The sequence below is a fragment of the Pseudoliparis swirei genome, chromosome 5, assembly GCF_029220125.1.
Source record: "Pseudoliparis swirei isolate HS2019 ecotype Mariana Trench chromosome 5, NWPU_hadal_v1, whole genome shotgun sequence".
Classification (NCBI taxonomy): domain Eukaryota; kingdom Metazoa; phylum Chordata; class Actinopteri; order Perciformes; family Liparidae; genus Pseudoliparis; species Pseudoliparis swirei.
The window spans coordinates 24,316,701-24,333,224 of NC_079392.1; the positions used below are offsets into that span (position 1 = coordinate 24,316,701).

At 44.0% G+C, this 16,524-nt stretch overlaps 3 protein-coding genes and 1 long non-coding RNA gene across 5 annotated transcripts; 2 read left to right on the forward strand and 2 right to left on the reverse strand.

The window, feature by feature from the left end:
- The first annotated feature begins 4,786 nt into the window (after positions 1-4,786).
- tmem221 (transmembrane protein 221) lies at positions 4,787-9,078 on the forward strand. The gene is made up of 3 exons (XM_056414966.1): positions 4,787-5,248; positions 6,477-6,562; positions 7,410-9,078. Exons 1-3 carry the CDS (start codon positions 4,947-4,949, stop codon positions 7,931-7,933), a joined length of 912 nt encoding a protein of 303 aa, XP_056270941.1. The 5' UTR covers positions 4,787-4,946; the 3' UTR covers positions 7,934-9,078.
- On the reverse strand, positions 6,403-10,724 carry borcs8 (BLOC-1 related complex subunit 8). Of its 2 annotated transcripts, XM_056414967.1 has the most exons (6): positions 10,588-10,724; positions 10,267-10,379; positions 9,468-9,532; positions 9,272-9,379; positions 8,501-8,586; positions 6,403-7,153 (listed from the first exon to the last, which is right to left on the reverse strand). In XM_056414967.1, exons 1-5 carry the CDS (start codon positions 10,622-10,624, stop codon positions 8,523-8,525), a joined length of 387 nt encoding a protein of 128 aa, XP_056270942.1. In that variant the 5' UTR covers positions 10,625-10,724; the 3' UTR covers positions 6,403-7,153; positions 8,501-8,522. The 2 variants fall into 2 exon arrangements, with proteins under 2 accessions (XP_056270942.1, XP_056270943.1); XM_056414968.1 differs by lacking the exon at positions 8,501-8,586 and having other exon boundaries at positions 6,470-7,153.
- Positions 10,725-10,915: 191 nt separating this feature from the next.
- Positions 10,916-12,303, forward strand: LOC130194086 (uncharacterized). The gene is made up of 2 exons (XR_008831790.1): positions 10,916-10,997; positions 11,086-12,303. It is a non-coding gene; the product is annotated as an uncharacterized LOC130194086 (long non-coding RNA).
- nr2c2ap (nuclear receptor 2C2-associated protein) lies at positions 12,156-14,943 on the reverse strand. The gene is made up of 4 exons (XM_056414969.1): positions 14,885-14,943; positions 14,620-14,710; positions 13,640-13,745; positions 12,156-13,522 (listed from the first exon to the last, which is right to left on the reverse strand). Exons 1-4 carry the CDS (start codon positions 14,920-14,922, stop codon positions 13,386-13,388), a joined length of 372 nt encoding a protein of 123 aa, XP_056270944.1. The 5' UTR covers positions 14,923-14,943; the 3' UTR covers positions 12,156-13,385.
- Positions 14,944-16,524: the final 1,581 nt, after the last annotated feature.

A 16,524-nucleotide genomic window follows, 5' to 3' on the forward strand; every position in this document is an offset into this window, starting at 1 on the left:
GTAAGAAAAGGTGTGTTAGAGATTGGTCCTGTCATCTTTAACACTGAACAGCAGCAGAACCAGTGGCCTTGGTAAACTGACAAATATGTAATGTTAACCCTCTGGAGTCTGGGCTCATTTTCTCGATTTTACAAACACATGTAAATTCACCTTTTAAAGTCTTTTGCATGTGACACATCCCAGTGTTTCCCCCACCATTCTATCAGGGTGAGGCCCCGCCCCCCTGTCATGTTCTCTATCACGCCAGATTACAGCAGAAGTAATGTACGGTTCTTTCCTTAAAGACGTCTTTGTTCTTGTATTAAACTAAACGTCTGTTGTTGGTCGTCTCTCCAGCAGCATGTCATTCTGTCTCCACGTGTCGGTCACTCTTCTCTCTCCGTCCCGCGCGCCGCAGAGCTCCATGCCGGTGTGTGTGCGCGCGCATCGGGGCGGAGAAAAAAACAAACGTCCCCTTCACCTTCCGCCCCGCGTCACCGACACGTCGCCCTCTGCTTCTCTGTGAATATGGAGGAGCAGACGGGAGGAAGGAGGCGGACTGCCGCGGCTTGACACTCACAGGAGTGCAACAACTCCAACGCACATCGGAAGTCAACAAAGTTGCGTTAATTGCGTTAAAATATTTTAGTGCGTTAACGCGGCCAAATTAATCGAATAGATTAACGCGTTAACGCTGACAGCCCTACTAAAAATACAACGGTGTGCATTAAAGGCCTCGTGACATTCACTCTGACCACATTAATTAAGTGTCAAATATATTTATTGATATATATATATATATATTTCTGCATATTTATGGCCTCGGTTTCCTCCGTCCAGTACATGACAGTGGCCTCTCCTCTCCCAATGCATCATGGGTATATCATCAGAATGCATTCCTGTGTTAAACAGAAACACATATGATTGAGATTGAGTCCACTTCTGCACGTAGAGTGGACAAAATAACAGGAACACCTGACAACGGGCTACAACGCCCCCGAAAATAACCAGAGTTGAGTTCAACGGCCATGTTAGATTGCAAATATACATGGATTCATTCATTGTGTATTATAATTATGACTCTTTTATAATGTTTTCCACACGTCCAAAAATGCTGAGAGGCAAAGCGAAGACAGACGTGGTGTCGTCTTAATAGATATATTTAGAGGTAATAACTGAATCATCATGAGCTGCTTTATGAACTATTTCTGGGATGTGACACAAAGCACTCCTAAATATAATACAGCGACACGTTTATTAGCACGGTTCATCTGGGCTAATAGTTTGCAAAACAACTCTTATTTCTCCCTCACACACACACACGTTCAGCTATGTACGCACACACACACACACACACACACACACGCACACACACAATTAGACATCCCCGGGAGGTATATAGGCTCAAACTGTGCATCTGATGCAATAGTTAGCAACATCCCTGCAGACTGCCACCGTCTTCACCTCCAGGATTCATCTGCGTGGGCTCCATCGAGCCAACACCCCCTCCCCCGCACCCCCCTACACACACACACACACACACACACACACACACACACACACACACACACATACTGTAAAAACAGCTAATCACCTGCAACTAAAGAGAGGAAATGATAATATCTTTGCTCGTTGCACGCGCCTGATTCTTCTTCTTTCGTGCATTTTAGGGAGATAGAGGGAGAGAGAGAGAGAGAGAGAGGGAGAGGGAAAGAGAGAGAGGGAGAGAGAGATTAAGGTGCCTTTGAGAACTTTTCGTAAGTCCATTTTTTTATTTTTTTAAATCTTTTGGTCTTTTTCATTTTCCTGAAACTTCTCACTTCCTCTTTCGGCTGGCGGGCTGCGGTCCTCCGAGCATGTGGTCCTCTCAGGTCCTCTCAGAGCTGCGGTGAGGCTGTCGAATGCAGAAATAGCCTCATGGTCAGTGTACATGTGTGAGAGCTTATTGTTCACATTGTACCTTTTACAGCGCAGTCTTATCTTCATCTCCACAGAACCGTGGCTACACCTTCACTCACCCCACCCCCATCAAACCCCAACGCCACCAGAACAACGAGGCCTGTGTGTGACACGCATCACAGACTGGAAGGTGTTTGTGGTCCGGCGTGGACGTGAAGTCTATATCAAGATAATAGTGGATGTTAATTCTGTGAAATAAGGCACACGTAACTCTTCTTATGGTTGCAGAGTGTATCAGGGTTCAGACACATGTTGACCGATGGATTTGGACTTTAAACCAAACTTCCATAACCACGTTTTAAACTTTTAGATGAAAAAGTGAGAAATTATAGTATTTAAACTAATAATAAGAATTCCAAAGCATATATTTACCGCGTGAATGAGCATATAAATATATAAGAAATGCCCACAAGCTTTGGGATTTAATTTCTTTGAATGACTTTTACAGGCCTGGAAATAACCATTTAAAAACTGCAGGACTTTTCCAGGTGTTTCCATGACTGTATGTATATATATATATATATATACATTATATATATATATATATAATATACATATATATATATATACATTATATATATATATGTATATAATATATATATATATAATGTATGTGGGCCTCATCTGGGAGTGGACGACGCCATCATCTACCTGCTGCAACGAGCTCAGTCGCACCTGGATGGAACCGGTGTCTCTGTGAGAGTCACTTTCTTTGACTTCTCCAGTGCATTTAACACCATCCAGCCACTGCTGCTGAGTGAGAAGCTGCGGGTGGTCGGTGTGGATGCGTCCACCATCTCCTGGATCACTGACTACCTCACAGGTAGACCACAGTTTGTCAGAATGGGCCGTGTGCTGTCTGGAACGGTGGTCAGTGATGTTGGAGCCCCACAGGGAACTGTTCTGTCTCCCTTCCTCTTCACCCTGTACACCAGTGACTTCCAGTCCAACACGGAGTCATGCCATCTGCATAAGTACTCTGATGACTCTGCAGTGGTCGGGTGTATTAGGGATGGACGGGAGGAGGAGTACAGGGCAGTGGTGAGTGACTTTGTAAAGTGGGCCGATGAGAATCACCTTCGGCTGAACGTGGCCAAGACCAGAGAGATGGTGGTGGACTTCAGGAGGAAGGCGACAGCTCCTCCACCTCTGAGTGTCCTGGGCGTGGACGTGGACATGGTGGAGGAGGACCAGTACCTGGGCGTCTCCATCGACAGCCGACTGAACTGGAAGGCCAACATCAACGCTGTGTACAAGAAGGGGATGAGTCGACTCTTTTTCCTGAGGAAGCTTCGATCCTTCAATGTGTGCAGCAAGATGCTGGAGTTATTCTACCAGTCGGTTGTCGCCAGTGTACTGCACTTTGCCATTGTCTGCTGGGGGAGCAGCATCGGAGCCGGTGACACCAGCCGTCTAACAGACTGGTTAGGAAGGCTGGCTCCATCATCGGCTGCCAGCTGGAGCACCTGGAACAGGTGGTGGAGAGGAGGACATTGAAGAAACTGTTGTCCATATTGGACAACCCGGACCACCCTCTCCACCACCTCCTACAGGGACAGAGGAGGACTTTCTCCAGACGTCTCCTCACGCTCCGCTGCCACAAGGACAGATACAGGAGAACCTGCCGGCGGCTATGAGGCTCTACAACAGATCACCTCTTGCCAGATCATAGTGCAATAACTGCAATAATAACTTCATATTCACACTATGTTGATCTGCACTTCACACATTTCATTTACTTACACTACACACATACACACACATTTCATTTTCATTTACACTACACACATACACACACTTTGCATTTTGCACACTGTCTATATTTAATATTTTAATATTTAATTTAATTTGTCATTAGTATTGTATTGTGTATTGTGTATGCATATATGTTGTATAGATACATTTATATTTTATTTTATATTTTACTTTGTATACTTCTTGTATACATCTTTATCTTTCATCCCTGTTTTTTATATTTTATTTTTTATTCTTGTGTGTTTAGTTTATTGGTGCTGCTACTGTTACGACAAATTTCCCCTTGGGGATTAATAAAGTACATATCTATCTATCTATCTATATACATATATATATATACATTATATATATGTGTATATATATGCATATACATATGTATATATATGCATATATATGTATATATAAATATAAGAACCCTGGTGTATAGATGACTGTTGTTTATTGTGAAATAAGTGGATGCAAAAAAAAGAAGAAGAGCATCCCAGGTAAACTGTGCACGTTTCCACGGCAACGCTAATTAGATTCAGAGAGAAGCTGCATGAAAAATAAAAGCTTGTATTCTCCAACCAGGAGGGCTGAGCTGCAGAGAATTCCTTAAAAGTGATGTGTAATGCACACCTGACGGGGTCTCCTCCTGCACGTGGAGTAAGTGGAGTCACATGCTGTTCATGCATGTGTAAAGAAGACAATACAAGTGTCCACTCTATATAATCCTTTAATCTGTTTTATGAGGACTTTCATGTCTGATGTTCTTTTTGCATTATCGGCCTAAGAAGTTAATGTTTTTTTAATATAATTTATATGCAATTTTACAATACATCTTCATCAGGCCCACGTCGTGTGGCGGCGCTGCGCTCCTTTAAGGCCCCTTTGTTCGCTCCGTCACGGTGTCGTGAGTTCAGCCCGTGGGCACTGCCTCTCTCCCGGGAGCGCGTCCACACATTGTCCCCCCCCCCCCCCCCCCCCGAGGATCCAGGAGGAAAAGAAAAGAAGAAGAAAAAAAGAAAAGAAAAGAAAAAGCCCATTGTTGTGAAGTTTTTAATCTGGGGATTTGAACCACGTCACATGCTCGGACCACAGCCGGCGGACGAGGAGCTATTCAGCACAGAGAGAGAGAGGAGGAACATTTAACTTCATCTTTTGACATTTTTTATTCACTTTTCAAATGCCAGCACAACTTTATAGGAGTTTATCGCTACTGGAGAAGTTATAAAATACAAACCCCCAAAGAGTCCGACCCGGGGAGGATCAACATGTCGCTCGGGTACAGCCAGCGGTCTCTGGTGGTCATGTCGTTCCTCGGGGTGTTATCGGCCATCATGTCCGTTCTGTCGGTGATTTTGATTTCCCAGCTCCAGTCGCAGCAGACGGCGGTGAAGGAGTCGCCCCCGGCCGCCTCGCTGCTCCTGCCGGCCCCGGTGTGGGCCGCCCTGCTGCCGGTGTCCACGGTGCTCTGCGCGCTGTCCCTCAGCCTCCACCTGAGCGCCGCGGTGGTCTGCGTGCTGCACGGATACGTCTCCACGGAGGTGTGCCGAGCCGAGGAGGACACGGACAGGTGTGTAGCCTGCGTGTAGGGCCCCTCTTCTACCACAAGTAAACAACAACAAACACCTGCAGCGTCCCTCAGTTTCTTTAAATAGCCCATAAACAGCTAGTTCCGGTCAGTCGTGATGCCCGTGAACGCACCTAATTGCTATATTAATATATATATGCACCTAGAAATAAACTGTTAGGTAGAAAAGCGACATATAAATCAGTTTTTTTAAGTTTAAAAGAATAAATACTTCAATATTGATCAAACAGGCAAACTGTTTTAATTTATAAGCAGTAGAAATTCAGGTGTTCTGGTGCTAACTGAAAGCTAATTCTGTTGCTACATTTTAGCATTAAAAGTATCCTGAAAGTGTCACGTGTGGCCACAATAAATCATTTAACTTTTAATATTACTAGGAATGAGTACTTACTACTCAAGTGTGATGAATAATATATGTATATAACCCCGCTCCTGCAGCCTAATAAATCCTTTTTGTTGTTTATGTTGACAGTTGGGGAAATGCTAATCCACCTTTATTGAGGCTGCAGTTTGTGTTGCGTTAGTCCACATATGCAAACGAGCAACCACTTGTTATTAAAGGAGATCAACAAACACACCACAAAGTAAAGCCCTTGAATTTAATAAATACCTCCCAGATAACACGTTTTAAGAAAGGTAATACTTATTAAAAAGGCTCTAGAGCTGCATTGCTTCCTACATTAACTTTTTTCGGGTCACACGTTGAGTGAATATAGCATTTTATTTATTTAGTAGGTTTATTCTTTCATGGTGCCAATCCACAGCTGCATTGCGTTTCATTAAAACAGTTTCAGACGTATGAAAGGGCTTTCCGTACGTGTCAGAGTGCAGCGGGCCACACCGCGACGCTGTCGGCCGACCCCCACCTCTCCAACCCGATGAATCCCCACGAAACAATGGCCTTCCTCTCATTATTCACCCAGCACCGACTGGAGTTGGCCCTTTCCCACGTCGGTTTACAAAACCCAACAACAGACCCCGGGACCTCCCCACCGACAGACGCCACATCGGAAGAAAATGGGAATTCTAGTAATAATAAGAGTCCTTCACTTAAACACAGCAAGATAAACAATAATACAATTATTTAGGCCCTGCAGTTCTGGAGATAAAAAAAAAGGAGCAAGAAAAGTTGTACATTGTTGCATGAAACTTTCTTCATTTATGCACTGATGATAAAGTCAAAATGTAAACGTGCGACATTCGTTTCCAGAGCAGACTGGTTCCTCCTCGACAGCAGAGCCGTGCGGCACGTGGCCATCGGACTGTTCTGCATGGGGGTTTCTGTCTACTTGGCAGGTAAGAAAATGGTGAAAAACATCTTATTTTGTTAAGATTATGTCGCCATTTAATCCTGAAACACAGGCCCCCCCCCCGCCACGGCTTTCTAGCCTACATTTGTACGCTTTCCTCTAATAATGTGCATGCAGGTGACTTTTTAAGCCTTTTGGTAAACAACATTCACAAAGACTTGAAAACTTAGCGTCCCACAACGTTGGCCGTGCAACAGCAGAGGCACAAAAACAAACAAAAAACAGCACGGCTGCTTTCTCTCCGAGTCCCACACAGAACAATGCATTCTTTGAGCAGCGTCCATGACTCGAGTGTTTTTAATGCTGAACCTGGTAGCGCGGGGCGGCTCTGTTCCACTGAGAGGCTTGTACTGGGGAGGGGGGAGTGGGTGGGTGTGTGTGTGTGTGGGGGGGGGGGTCACCGGAGGCAGTCACTCCATTGTGATGACGCCCACTTCGGCCTCAATCAAGGAGGTAGCAGAGAGAAAAGGGACCCGCCGGAGCAACGCCGCCGCCGCCGCCGGGGAAGTTGCGTCACATCCCAGAGCCGTGCTTTCCCCCCCCGTCCTTCAGCATGCCGGAGTCCATCGTCCTCTTCCTGCAGATAAACACAACAATAAATCTAAGAATAGCCTTTAAAAGACATTTCAACAACAACAAAACACTTTTTTACTTCTCTTGAAGCATCTGGAATGTGGAGCAAGTAAAAATAAATAAAAAAGTGATGCAAATCCAGACGCAAATTAAAAATAACTTTGGTTTAAAGTTAATAGGCTGGATGGATGTTGTCTGCCGGTCATTTTGTGATTGTGTCTCTGAAGCCTCCGTTTCCCCCCCCCCCCCTCCTCCCGCAGCCATGTCCATCTTCATGCTCCTCATCTTCGAGGTGGAGACGGGCATCGCGAGCGCCTGCGTGCTCTCCTCGGGCATCCTGGTCCTCCTGGCCGTCGTGATCCACACGCTGGTCAAAGCTTGCCGCGGCGCCGAGCACTACGGCGGCGACCACCTCGACACCCTCTTCCGGAACGACCACGGCGACGGACACGCGCTCGTCTCGCGGCACCGCGAGCTGAAACTCGACGTGGACCGGCCGCGGCCCCGCCTCCAGCAGCAGATGTCCTACCCGCCGCCGTGTGGCGACCCGAGGCCGCAGCAGTACCAGCGGCAGTACTCGCCGCCCGGAGGCTCGCGGGGCCACGCCGGCGATAAAGACGGCTACAGCAGCGGGGGCAGCGGCTCCCGGCTGCACAGGTCCCTCTCGACCGAATCCGGTCTGCTGCAGGCCCAGACTAAACCCTGGAACGGGGTCAATAACGAGATGAGGAGCGTACTCGCACGCAAGTCAGGGATTTCCGCGAAAGACTCCACTCTGGTTTGAACGCGGAGGAAGTCGAGCTCGTGGTTAGAGACGCGGCTGACGTGACGGGTGTCACTTCAAACAGATGTGGAACTGTACGATTGCAAATGTTCAACCGGTCGCAGAGAAAAAAAAACCTATCCAAGCTTTCTCCTTTTGATTATTATAGAGGATTTAAAAATGTGTATGGAAAAAGAAATATTGAGCACAAGCTTTGAATAATATGTGTTTCGGTGAATGAGCTCGATTCAAAACTCACTATAAATCTATGAGTATGAATCTGATAAAATGTATAGCTTTAATTACAATAATGTGAATACTTTATTCTGCTGTATATGGTGGCTTGTTGCCAAATATGCGTGTACAGATGTGTCGTTGTTATGCGTCGTTCAATATTTCATATCAACAAATTAATACATTTTTAGACAAATATAATTCAGTTTGAAAAGCAGGATGTTTTTCAAAGACCTAAAAAAGGAAATTAAAATAACGTTTATGAACGGTTAGCTTTCAATGTACATCATTTCTGTCAAAAGAAAATATAAAATACAGGAATGTGATTACATCGTGTCTGGAGGAAATACTAACCTTGGACACCTCAGTCCAGAGGTCATGAGGAAGTGGAATGTGGAGCAGAGACAAGGGGACTGGGAGGGGGGGTCACGTCATGTAAGCTTCATGCAGGAGTCAGGGGGCGAAATGAAAAGACAGCAGACAAATAAAACTGAAAACATGAAGCTCCCACTAACCACAAAAGAGTCAATATTTTTGCAGTTATTGGGCTATTAAAATGGCATTAACTGAAGAAAAAATATTGTAAATGGCTGATGTCCCAAAACATGAACAGATACAAATTATCATGAAGTATTAAATAAAACAAATGTCACATATGAACAAAAGGTATGATGTGCAGCAAAATAATGAATACAAACAACCGAGGTCACTTTTGTCTCTCGCTTAAAGAAAATTATGCAAAAGATATTATGGGAAAATGTGAAAGTACAAGTGAATATTTGGATATTTTTGGGGTGGGTTGTGATGAGCGCGCGTGTATATATATATATATCTCTACAATACAATACTTCTCAATTAATCTTTTGAATGTATTGTACCCCCAGGAACCGCACTTTTTTCAAAATATATAAAAAATAAAATGTCGGTGCATTCCTGTGAGCATGTGTCGTCTATGGAAGAGTTGAGATAGATACGAGCCACGAGAACTAACTGGGCCGCTGTAAAATTGTTGGTGTATATCTGAATTAGGAGGAAATAATGTTTTAATTAAGAAAACCTTCGACCACATTTGATCTCCCTACACTTAGGACATCACCGGGTCTCATGTTCACCGCTGCCTCCTACCTGCGTCCTTGAGAGTTGCTAATCTGCTCCTTCATGCTGATGGCTTGACGTAGGAGGATGTCAATGTTTTTGAAGTACAAGCTGCTGTTCGTCATGCTCTTCACGGCACTGCAACAACAAAAAGACGACGACAACAGAGCAATGAAAGTGTGTGAACGGTGATGACTGGGCGGCGGCGGCGTCGGCCTCTGCTCACCTGCATGCATACTCCACAGAGTAGATGGCCCCTTGACTCTGCTCCTCCCAGCTCTGCATGTCAGTCTGTGTGAGAAATGACAACAAAAATCAAATCACATCAACAATAATAACATCAACTATTCAGGAAAATCAAAACAACATTCAAAGTTGGAACAGAATATTCAACGCCAGCCTGTTTAATTTGATTTTCGTAGTGAAAATGTGGAAAGTTATGGTTTGATCACCGTGTATTTATTTATTCATTTGTATGCGTGTTACTCGCATAACTCAAAAAGTATTAAACCGAATCGCATTAAATTTGGTGGGATGATTGGTTATTATCCGGGGACCATTTGATTAGATTTTGGGATCGATCGGGTCAAAGTCATGAAAAGGTCAAAATCTACTTTTTACCATAGCACGGTCATTTTTTATCCAATTGGCATGCAACTAATGCCAAAATGTTCATAAGGCAATGCCCAATCTTGTGACATGCGAAGGTATGCGCTCAACCGAGTGCCCATTCTAGTTAAATTATGTTTTTGAGGAGCGATGGTAGAAATAAATACAGGCAATGAGAGAAAGTACGAGAAATAAATAATGTGAGGTTAATAAACTCAAATAATAATAGAAAGAAAAATATACAAGAGCATTTGGAGACAAATGACATGGCAGAGTGTCAACACGTGTTTGTCTGTATTCATATAACTGCATATTGTGCACTTTTTGTAGCGTCACGTTTCCCCCTTAACTGGCTGGCTAGTTTAAATGCAGTTTGTTTCTCCAACATTCAGACGCACACGTCCCAGGGTGATTACCTTGTGTTGCACCAGTTCAGGCAGCGACCTCCTGACGTGTTCCTGCAGCCGGTAGAGAGCCACCGACGGCTCGTTCGCCAGCACGTACATGCTCTCCGTGAATTTGTCGGTCACTGTGTGGCCAAAGACGGGCAGAGAAATGTAGAGAGTACACGACCCATGTTCGAAGAAGGAGCAAACACAGATAACGACGTGAAACACACTGCGGAGGCGTTACGTCACAGTTGTAGTTCGACGGCTAACGTGAGCTAGCAGCTACTAGCTCAATTGCGGCGCTACAAGCTAACAGTGTTATCTTTGTGTTCCGGTTAGTTTGTTTACCTCGTCTCACTTTCAGTTGCAGCTCCTGGTCCTCCATAGCGCTGGCAAGTTACGACTGGCAGACAAAGAGCAACACGATGCAGCTGTGAGGCGACTTGTGTCAGCTGACTTCTGGCTTCTTCCGTGTTGATGTTGTTGTGTGCCACACGATAACATTTCCGGGCGGAAACATCGATTTTGATAAATCGGTTCCGGGCGCAGTGAGGCGTCACACGGGTTGAATCAAAACGGGGTTTTCTCGTTAAAATGTTTGATGTTCGTGAAATAGCGAAGCAGCCGCGCGACAGGTGACGTTAATGTATCTCTGTACACTTCGATGGCCATCAAAACCCGTCGTGCAACTCGAAACAATTTACTTTCAGTTTTCCCAAAAGGAAGTTGGCGCAAATTAGACTGCGGGGCTGGATGTGGTGAGCGGATAATGCAGTTAAAAAATAAATAAATACTTTTCCTAGAGTGCCATGTTATTAAGTAGTTATTGTATTGTTTGTATTGCAGTGATCATGGAGGTCAGAGGTGATGAAGAGGTTGCAGATGGCCATCATGTCATCCAACGCTGATGTTTCCATCAGAGTCCAGGGATGAGCGGTCCAATGGTATCACGTGCTTTAAAACAAATTGTTTCTATCCGTGACATTTCTTTGACCTACTTAACTCAACTTGCACTGACATGACTGTGGTTCGTCGACTTGGGTCTCCAGAAAGGATGGATGTGGTTGAAGAGGGTTCGTTCACACACTCCACCACTCTGACCAACAAGCAGCGTGGGAACGAGGTCACCGTGCGCCCGGCGAGCCTGGACGGTGAATACCGGGAAGATGCTCCGGGGGCGAAGTGCACGTACACAACTGTCGGTGTATTTAACAGTGTAATTACCTCAAAGTACAAGAAGATGAACGACAGCAAAGCTACTCATGCATCTAGTTTGGTTTCCTAAAGTTACAAATGTACTAACATCTTTTACCCATGGGGTAAATTTGACCCCAGCAATTAAAACCTCCAGAAAATTATTAGAATTAATATTGTTTCCCAAGTTTAAGTGCCAGGTACTTTAGGTTTGTTTGTTGACTACCTAAATAGCCTTTTAAATGAATAAAAACCCTCCTATTACCTTTGAGGTCAATTTGACCCCATTCAATGTTTAACGTCTCTAAACATTTCTGATTTTTTTTTCCTGGGGTCAAATTGACCACGAACATAATCCATGTTATTTTTCTTGATAACAGAAATAGTTTTTCATTCCAAATGGTATACAAAAAACATGTACTTAGAAGTAATATAAAGCCATTAACAATGTTAATGGCTTCATATTATATGGCTTAAACACAATTATAAGAACATATAATACAAACGCTCAATTGGTTGTGTGCACACTTGTTCAGGTTTATACATAAACAAACACACAACCAATACCTCATTAACAACATTGAACTTGCCTCCTCGACTGATCTAAAACAAACATGAGCCTGTTGTCTTGTTAGTTCCATGACATCGTGTAACTGTTGTAAATGCACAAAGGTGAGAGGTCACACAGACCGAGACCCCGGTCACAGTCACGAGGCATTGCAATAGATCTGTGCTGTTTATTCCTTTTGCATGTTTTCTCTTGTATGTTTTGAAATGTACTAACAAGGACTACAATGCACTTTGTGTTTGGTTGGAGGACAACAACAAAAAAGGACAGGGAACAAGTTTGAATTTTAAAAAAAAACTGTATTTTTGTTTCTTCGTGTTCCACTGATAATGCGCTTCAACTCAAAAAGCAATATAAGTACGGGGAGCGTGAATCCATGAGCTCTTATTATCACAAGAAGCTCATTACATCTGCGTTGGAGGAGAGACTTCCCCGAGAGCGTCCATACCAAAAAAGGCCTCGTTCACATCAGTCCGTGGAGGTGGGTGGTGGTGGTGGTGGTGGTGGTGGCGCCCCCCCCCCCCCCCTATGCCACCACACCGCCGTTCGTCCTGTATTTCACTCAGGAGTCACTTCCTCTCTCTCACGAGAGGAATAACCAGAAAAAAAATGGTCATGAGCTTTTTTCTCCCAGGACGTCCAAGGAATAAACAATGATTCTCCCAAAGAAGTCTGCACTGTTCTCAAACTTTATTTTTACTCTGTCCACTGCGGGCGCCTCCTGTATGGGAAAGCTGTGGGAGTGGAGTTAAGAACGAGATAAGCGTGGAGACAGTGAAAAAACAAGCAAGGGAAATATATTGTCCGGTGCTTATTATGAACCATCGAGTGCGGCAACAGGAAACGCCCTGCGGCTCGAGAGTGACGGGTACAGCCAGAGCTGCCGTGATAACCCTGGTGACTTTTAATGTCATAAAGCAGAAGTGCATTTATTTTTATGGCAAATATCTGGTTTAACCAATTGGTTTGGCTCAGTCTTGAGATTAGTGTTAGTCCATATGATCAGTGGTTGTAAATGATGATCAACACATTTAATTGAAGAGTTTAGAAGAGCAATGTGGAGGATCTAGTGCCGTCTAGTGGTGGGGTTGCAGATTGCAACCACTGCAACACACCTCAGACATCCATTTCCCACCATGTCAGAAAACTATGGTGGCCTGCAGGTGACAGAACAAAACGTGAAAGATCTTCCGGAGAGCCAGAAATCATTGTAAGCAAACAAAAAACACCGTAATTCTTAGTTTCAGGTGATTAAACAGTTATGAATATTATATTTCTGTTAACAGATCACCCTAAATCCTACACACTGTACCTTTTAAATATAGCTACATTGATTACTAGTAAATAATGTGTTATATAACATAGAAAAGACAATATTTCTCTCCTATTTTGAGAACAAAATTTCCATCAATGCTTTTCTGTAAAAATGCTGCACAGCAAGACAGAAGGATATCTGAAGAGAGTTGTCGTCCTCTGGATAAAAATGGCTGATCTCTCTCAAGGCCCCATCTTTGGGGCAACCTGCGGAGGGCACAAGGAGGAGAATCATTCCCCGTATCTTCCCACACCTAACTTCTCATTTCTCATCTTCACTAGAAGATCAAACGGTTTTACAGCCGGAGAACGTATGAGCTTTACCGTGCAGTCTGCATGTTTTTGCAGAGAAGCCTCCCTGGAACAGGAGCTTTAACTCGGACACCTTGACCGGTTGGGGGAACTCCAGAGACACCCACTGACATTCACCCTGTCGAAGACATGATGCGGATGACTCACGAGGGAAAGCAAACACTCAGGTCCCCCGGGGGACGAGTTTGAGTACAATTATCTCGATTCCATCCTTCAGCCGATCAAAGCAGGTTTCCAAAATAGAGTGTGTTCCCAATAAAAAGATTACTAAAGTGTTAATCAGCCGTTGTGTTTTCAGATGAACGCTTAATGTTTCTAGCAGGCTGTCAATGCACACTAGTCTATATTTGTTTTTATGAAGAACAGGTATTCTTCTTCTGTATTGACAAATATCTCTTATGGGTCTGTGACTTTGTTCCAGGGGTCTTCATGTCCAGCTGATGTTTCTCTAAAAACATTTTCTCACCATCCTGTGAGAACAATAGCCGAGCTATTCGCTCTATTGTTCAGTGTGAAGTTGTCTCAAAGACTTCTGTCATTACATGTTGGAGTAAACTTTGCTAAGAATATTCCTTTTTGTATTAAATATGTATTTAAAAGTTTTTTTACCATTGCTTATTGACCATTTATAAAATTGTACAATTGTTGAATTAATAAAAAAATATATATATATGTAAAATTTTATAAATGCCACACGTGTAAATATATATATATATATATATATAAATATATGAATGAATAAAAGATGCACACTAGTCTCCCACAATGCAATGCGGGGAAAAAGCTAGAAAATACAAAAACAAATTGTGGATGGAATTAAAACAAAAAATTGTGCACTTTTGTAGAAGTTTAAGTATAAACGTATAGTTTAGGTTGCATTCTAAAGTCGCAGTTTGAGTATTCATCACTTCCTGTTCGTATGAAACTATTGTATGTGGGTTTTCTTGTACATATTTTAGCTTAAATAAACCACACCAGAGCTGTAGTTGTACCTGGTCTGAGTTCCAGCACGTCTCCTCGTTGCAGTCGAACATGTGCTTCTTCCCGTACTGCTTCACGTCTCTGTTGAGCACCGAGCTCACCCTGAAACGCGGAGTTCACACGGAGTTTACACGTTGCAGCGGAAAGGGAGGCTGACATCTTGTTACAGCGTCTTTAGTGTTTTATTAACGGGAGACAGCTCGTTCAAACACGACTGTTCGGGCCGTTGGCTTGGTCTTAATGGATACACACAATTCATATGTACTTAGTATTTACCTGCTCTGAGTTTCGCTGCAAATTAACGAGGATGCCATGTTGATTTCGAAAAAATTCTCAAATCGCCGTAAAGCATTTTGTTATTGTTTTACGACAGTGGCGTTAACACCACTTAAAGCTCGTTTCGCCTTCCCGCCACTAGATGGAAGTCACGTTCCGTCCGAATTGTTGACTGGCGACCCAAAAATGAAAGTTAAGTCTTGTTGTCTCCATCTATGGATGGTCCTAATAAATATTTAGGAGCATAAAACATGACATTAAATTAGATTATATCCAATCCGTGTGCCCAATAATCTGTCCGGTTAAAATACTCCATGTTTGTACCTGTTTCTTCACGGGAGACACAAAGGTCAAGGTCAGAAAGGAAACGATTAGGAAAGAAAGGTACTGAGCTACCGATCAGCTTCGACGTTTGCAAACTTCAAATGAAGCATACAGGATGAAGTAGAGGACATCTTTGAATGTTACACGTCTGCGGTAAACTGATCTGATTCACAGCAGATTGGATAATCCCATCAAAGAACCAATACCAGCATCCCCTTAAATAGTGAGCGTATCCATGCATCTCTCTTTCATGACCAGGGAAAACAATAACACAGCAGACCCAACGTGTGTGTGTGTGTGTGTGGTTTATTGCAGATAGAGAACTCCTGCTGAGGTTTTGTCACAGTGCCTCTCACTGCAGGTAATCAATAGGTCTGAAATACAAAATCTGATGAAACCCAACCTCCAAGAAAATTGCGCAGGGGGCTGGGGATGACTGGACTGGACCCCTTTACACCTTCCACAATCAGCTCTGCACACACACACACACACTCACACACATTTTGGGCGTTGCACTTACACCACAACGTTGGTTCATACTGCAGGTTTCGTGTTTTTTTCAGCGTTTATTTTTAATGTTCCCCTTTGTCAGGTCTGATGGAGTATTAAATCGTGATTTAGAGCGGCGGTAATATGTGCGTCGTAATTGTTAACGGCCGTGATCTATATACCATCGGGAGGTTTGCGGAGTTGTTAATCAGAATCGCTGGCTCGGCAATTCATCTTGCCAGGTGCCTCAGATTCTGGACCGCGGCCATCTTGAACATTCCAGCTGCCAAACCTCTCACCCTCAAGTGGACCTCACACGGGCGAATTGTTGGCTGCCGCCATGAAGGTCCCAGGTGCGTTTAACCCACGGTGGCCCGCTAATGAGGACGCTAAGCTACAACTGTCACTGGAGCAAAGCCATCATGCTAAAAACCCACATGGGCTCTCTTTGTGTCTTTGTGTCCCAAACAAAAGGAATAGCCGGACACCGTCGACGGTCGGCGGGTAAACCGCTGAACAACCGCAACGTTAACGTTATTGTCGTCGTCTTGAACAGTTTAGCGAGTTAGCGAGCGGGTAACGCGACGCATGAAATACGCCAATCGACATTATCCTCAGACGGATTTTGAAACTACGATTAAAAAAACCCTCTTTTCAACGAAACTTCCAACTTATCAGCCTCCAAAGAAAAGGATTCGGCCTCGGCCCTTTCCGACGACCTCAATTACCACTTATGAGGTCGTGAATACAAAAAGAGAGGGGCGTTTCATCGGGAAGCTTATCGTAAACACAACCCCAATAGTCCGGTTTAGTGAAAAAACACAACA

Coding starts and splice junctions, on each gene's coding strand:
- tmem221 (XM_056414966.1), top strand. CDS start 4,947: ATGTCGCTCGGGTACAGCCAGCGGTCTCTGGTGGTCATGTCGTTCCTC. Junction 5,249..6,476: donor GCCGAGGAGGACACGGACAG/GTGTGTAGCCTG, acceptor ATTCGTTTCCAG/AGCAGACTGGTTCCTCCTCG. Junction 6,563..7,409: donor GGTTTCTGTCTACTTGGCAG/GTAAGAAAATGG, acceptor CTCCTCCCGCAG/CCATGTCCATCTTCATGCTC.
- borcs8 (XM_056414967.1), bottom strand. CDS start 10,624: ATGGAGGACCAGGAGCTGCAACTGAAAGTGAGACGAG. Junction 10,380..10,587: donor GCAACTGAAAGTGAGACGAG/GTAAACAAACTA, acceptor TTGGCCACACAG/TGACCGACAAATTCACGGAG. Junction 8,587..9,271: donor AGCAACTCTCAAGGACGCAG/GTAGGAGGCAGC, acceptor TCCTGCATGAAG/CTTACATGACGTGACCCCCC.
- nr2c2ap (XM_056414969.1), bottom strand. CDS start 14,922: ATGGCATCCTCGTTAATTTGCAGCGAAACTCAGAGCAG. Junction 14,711..14,884: donor TGCAGCGAAACTCAGAGCAG/GTAAATACTAAG, acceptor TCCGCGTTTCAG/GGTGAGCTCGGTGCTCAACA. Junction 13,746..14,619: donor CGTGCTGGAACTCAGACCAG/GTACAACTACAG, acceptor TGTCTTCGACAG/GGTGAATGTCAGTGGGTGTC.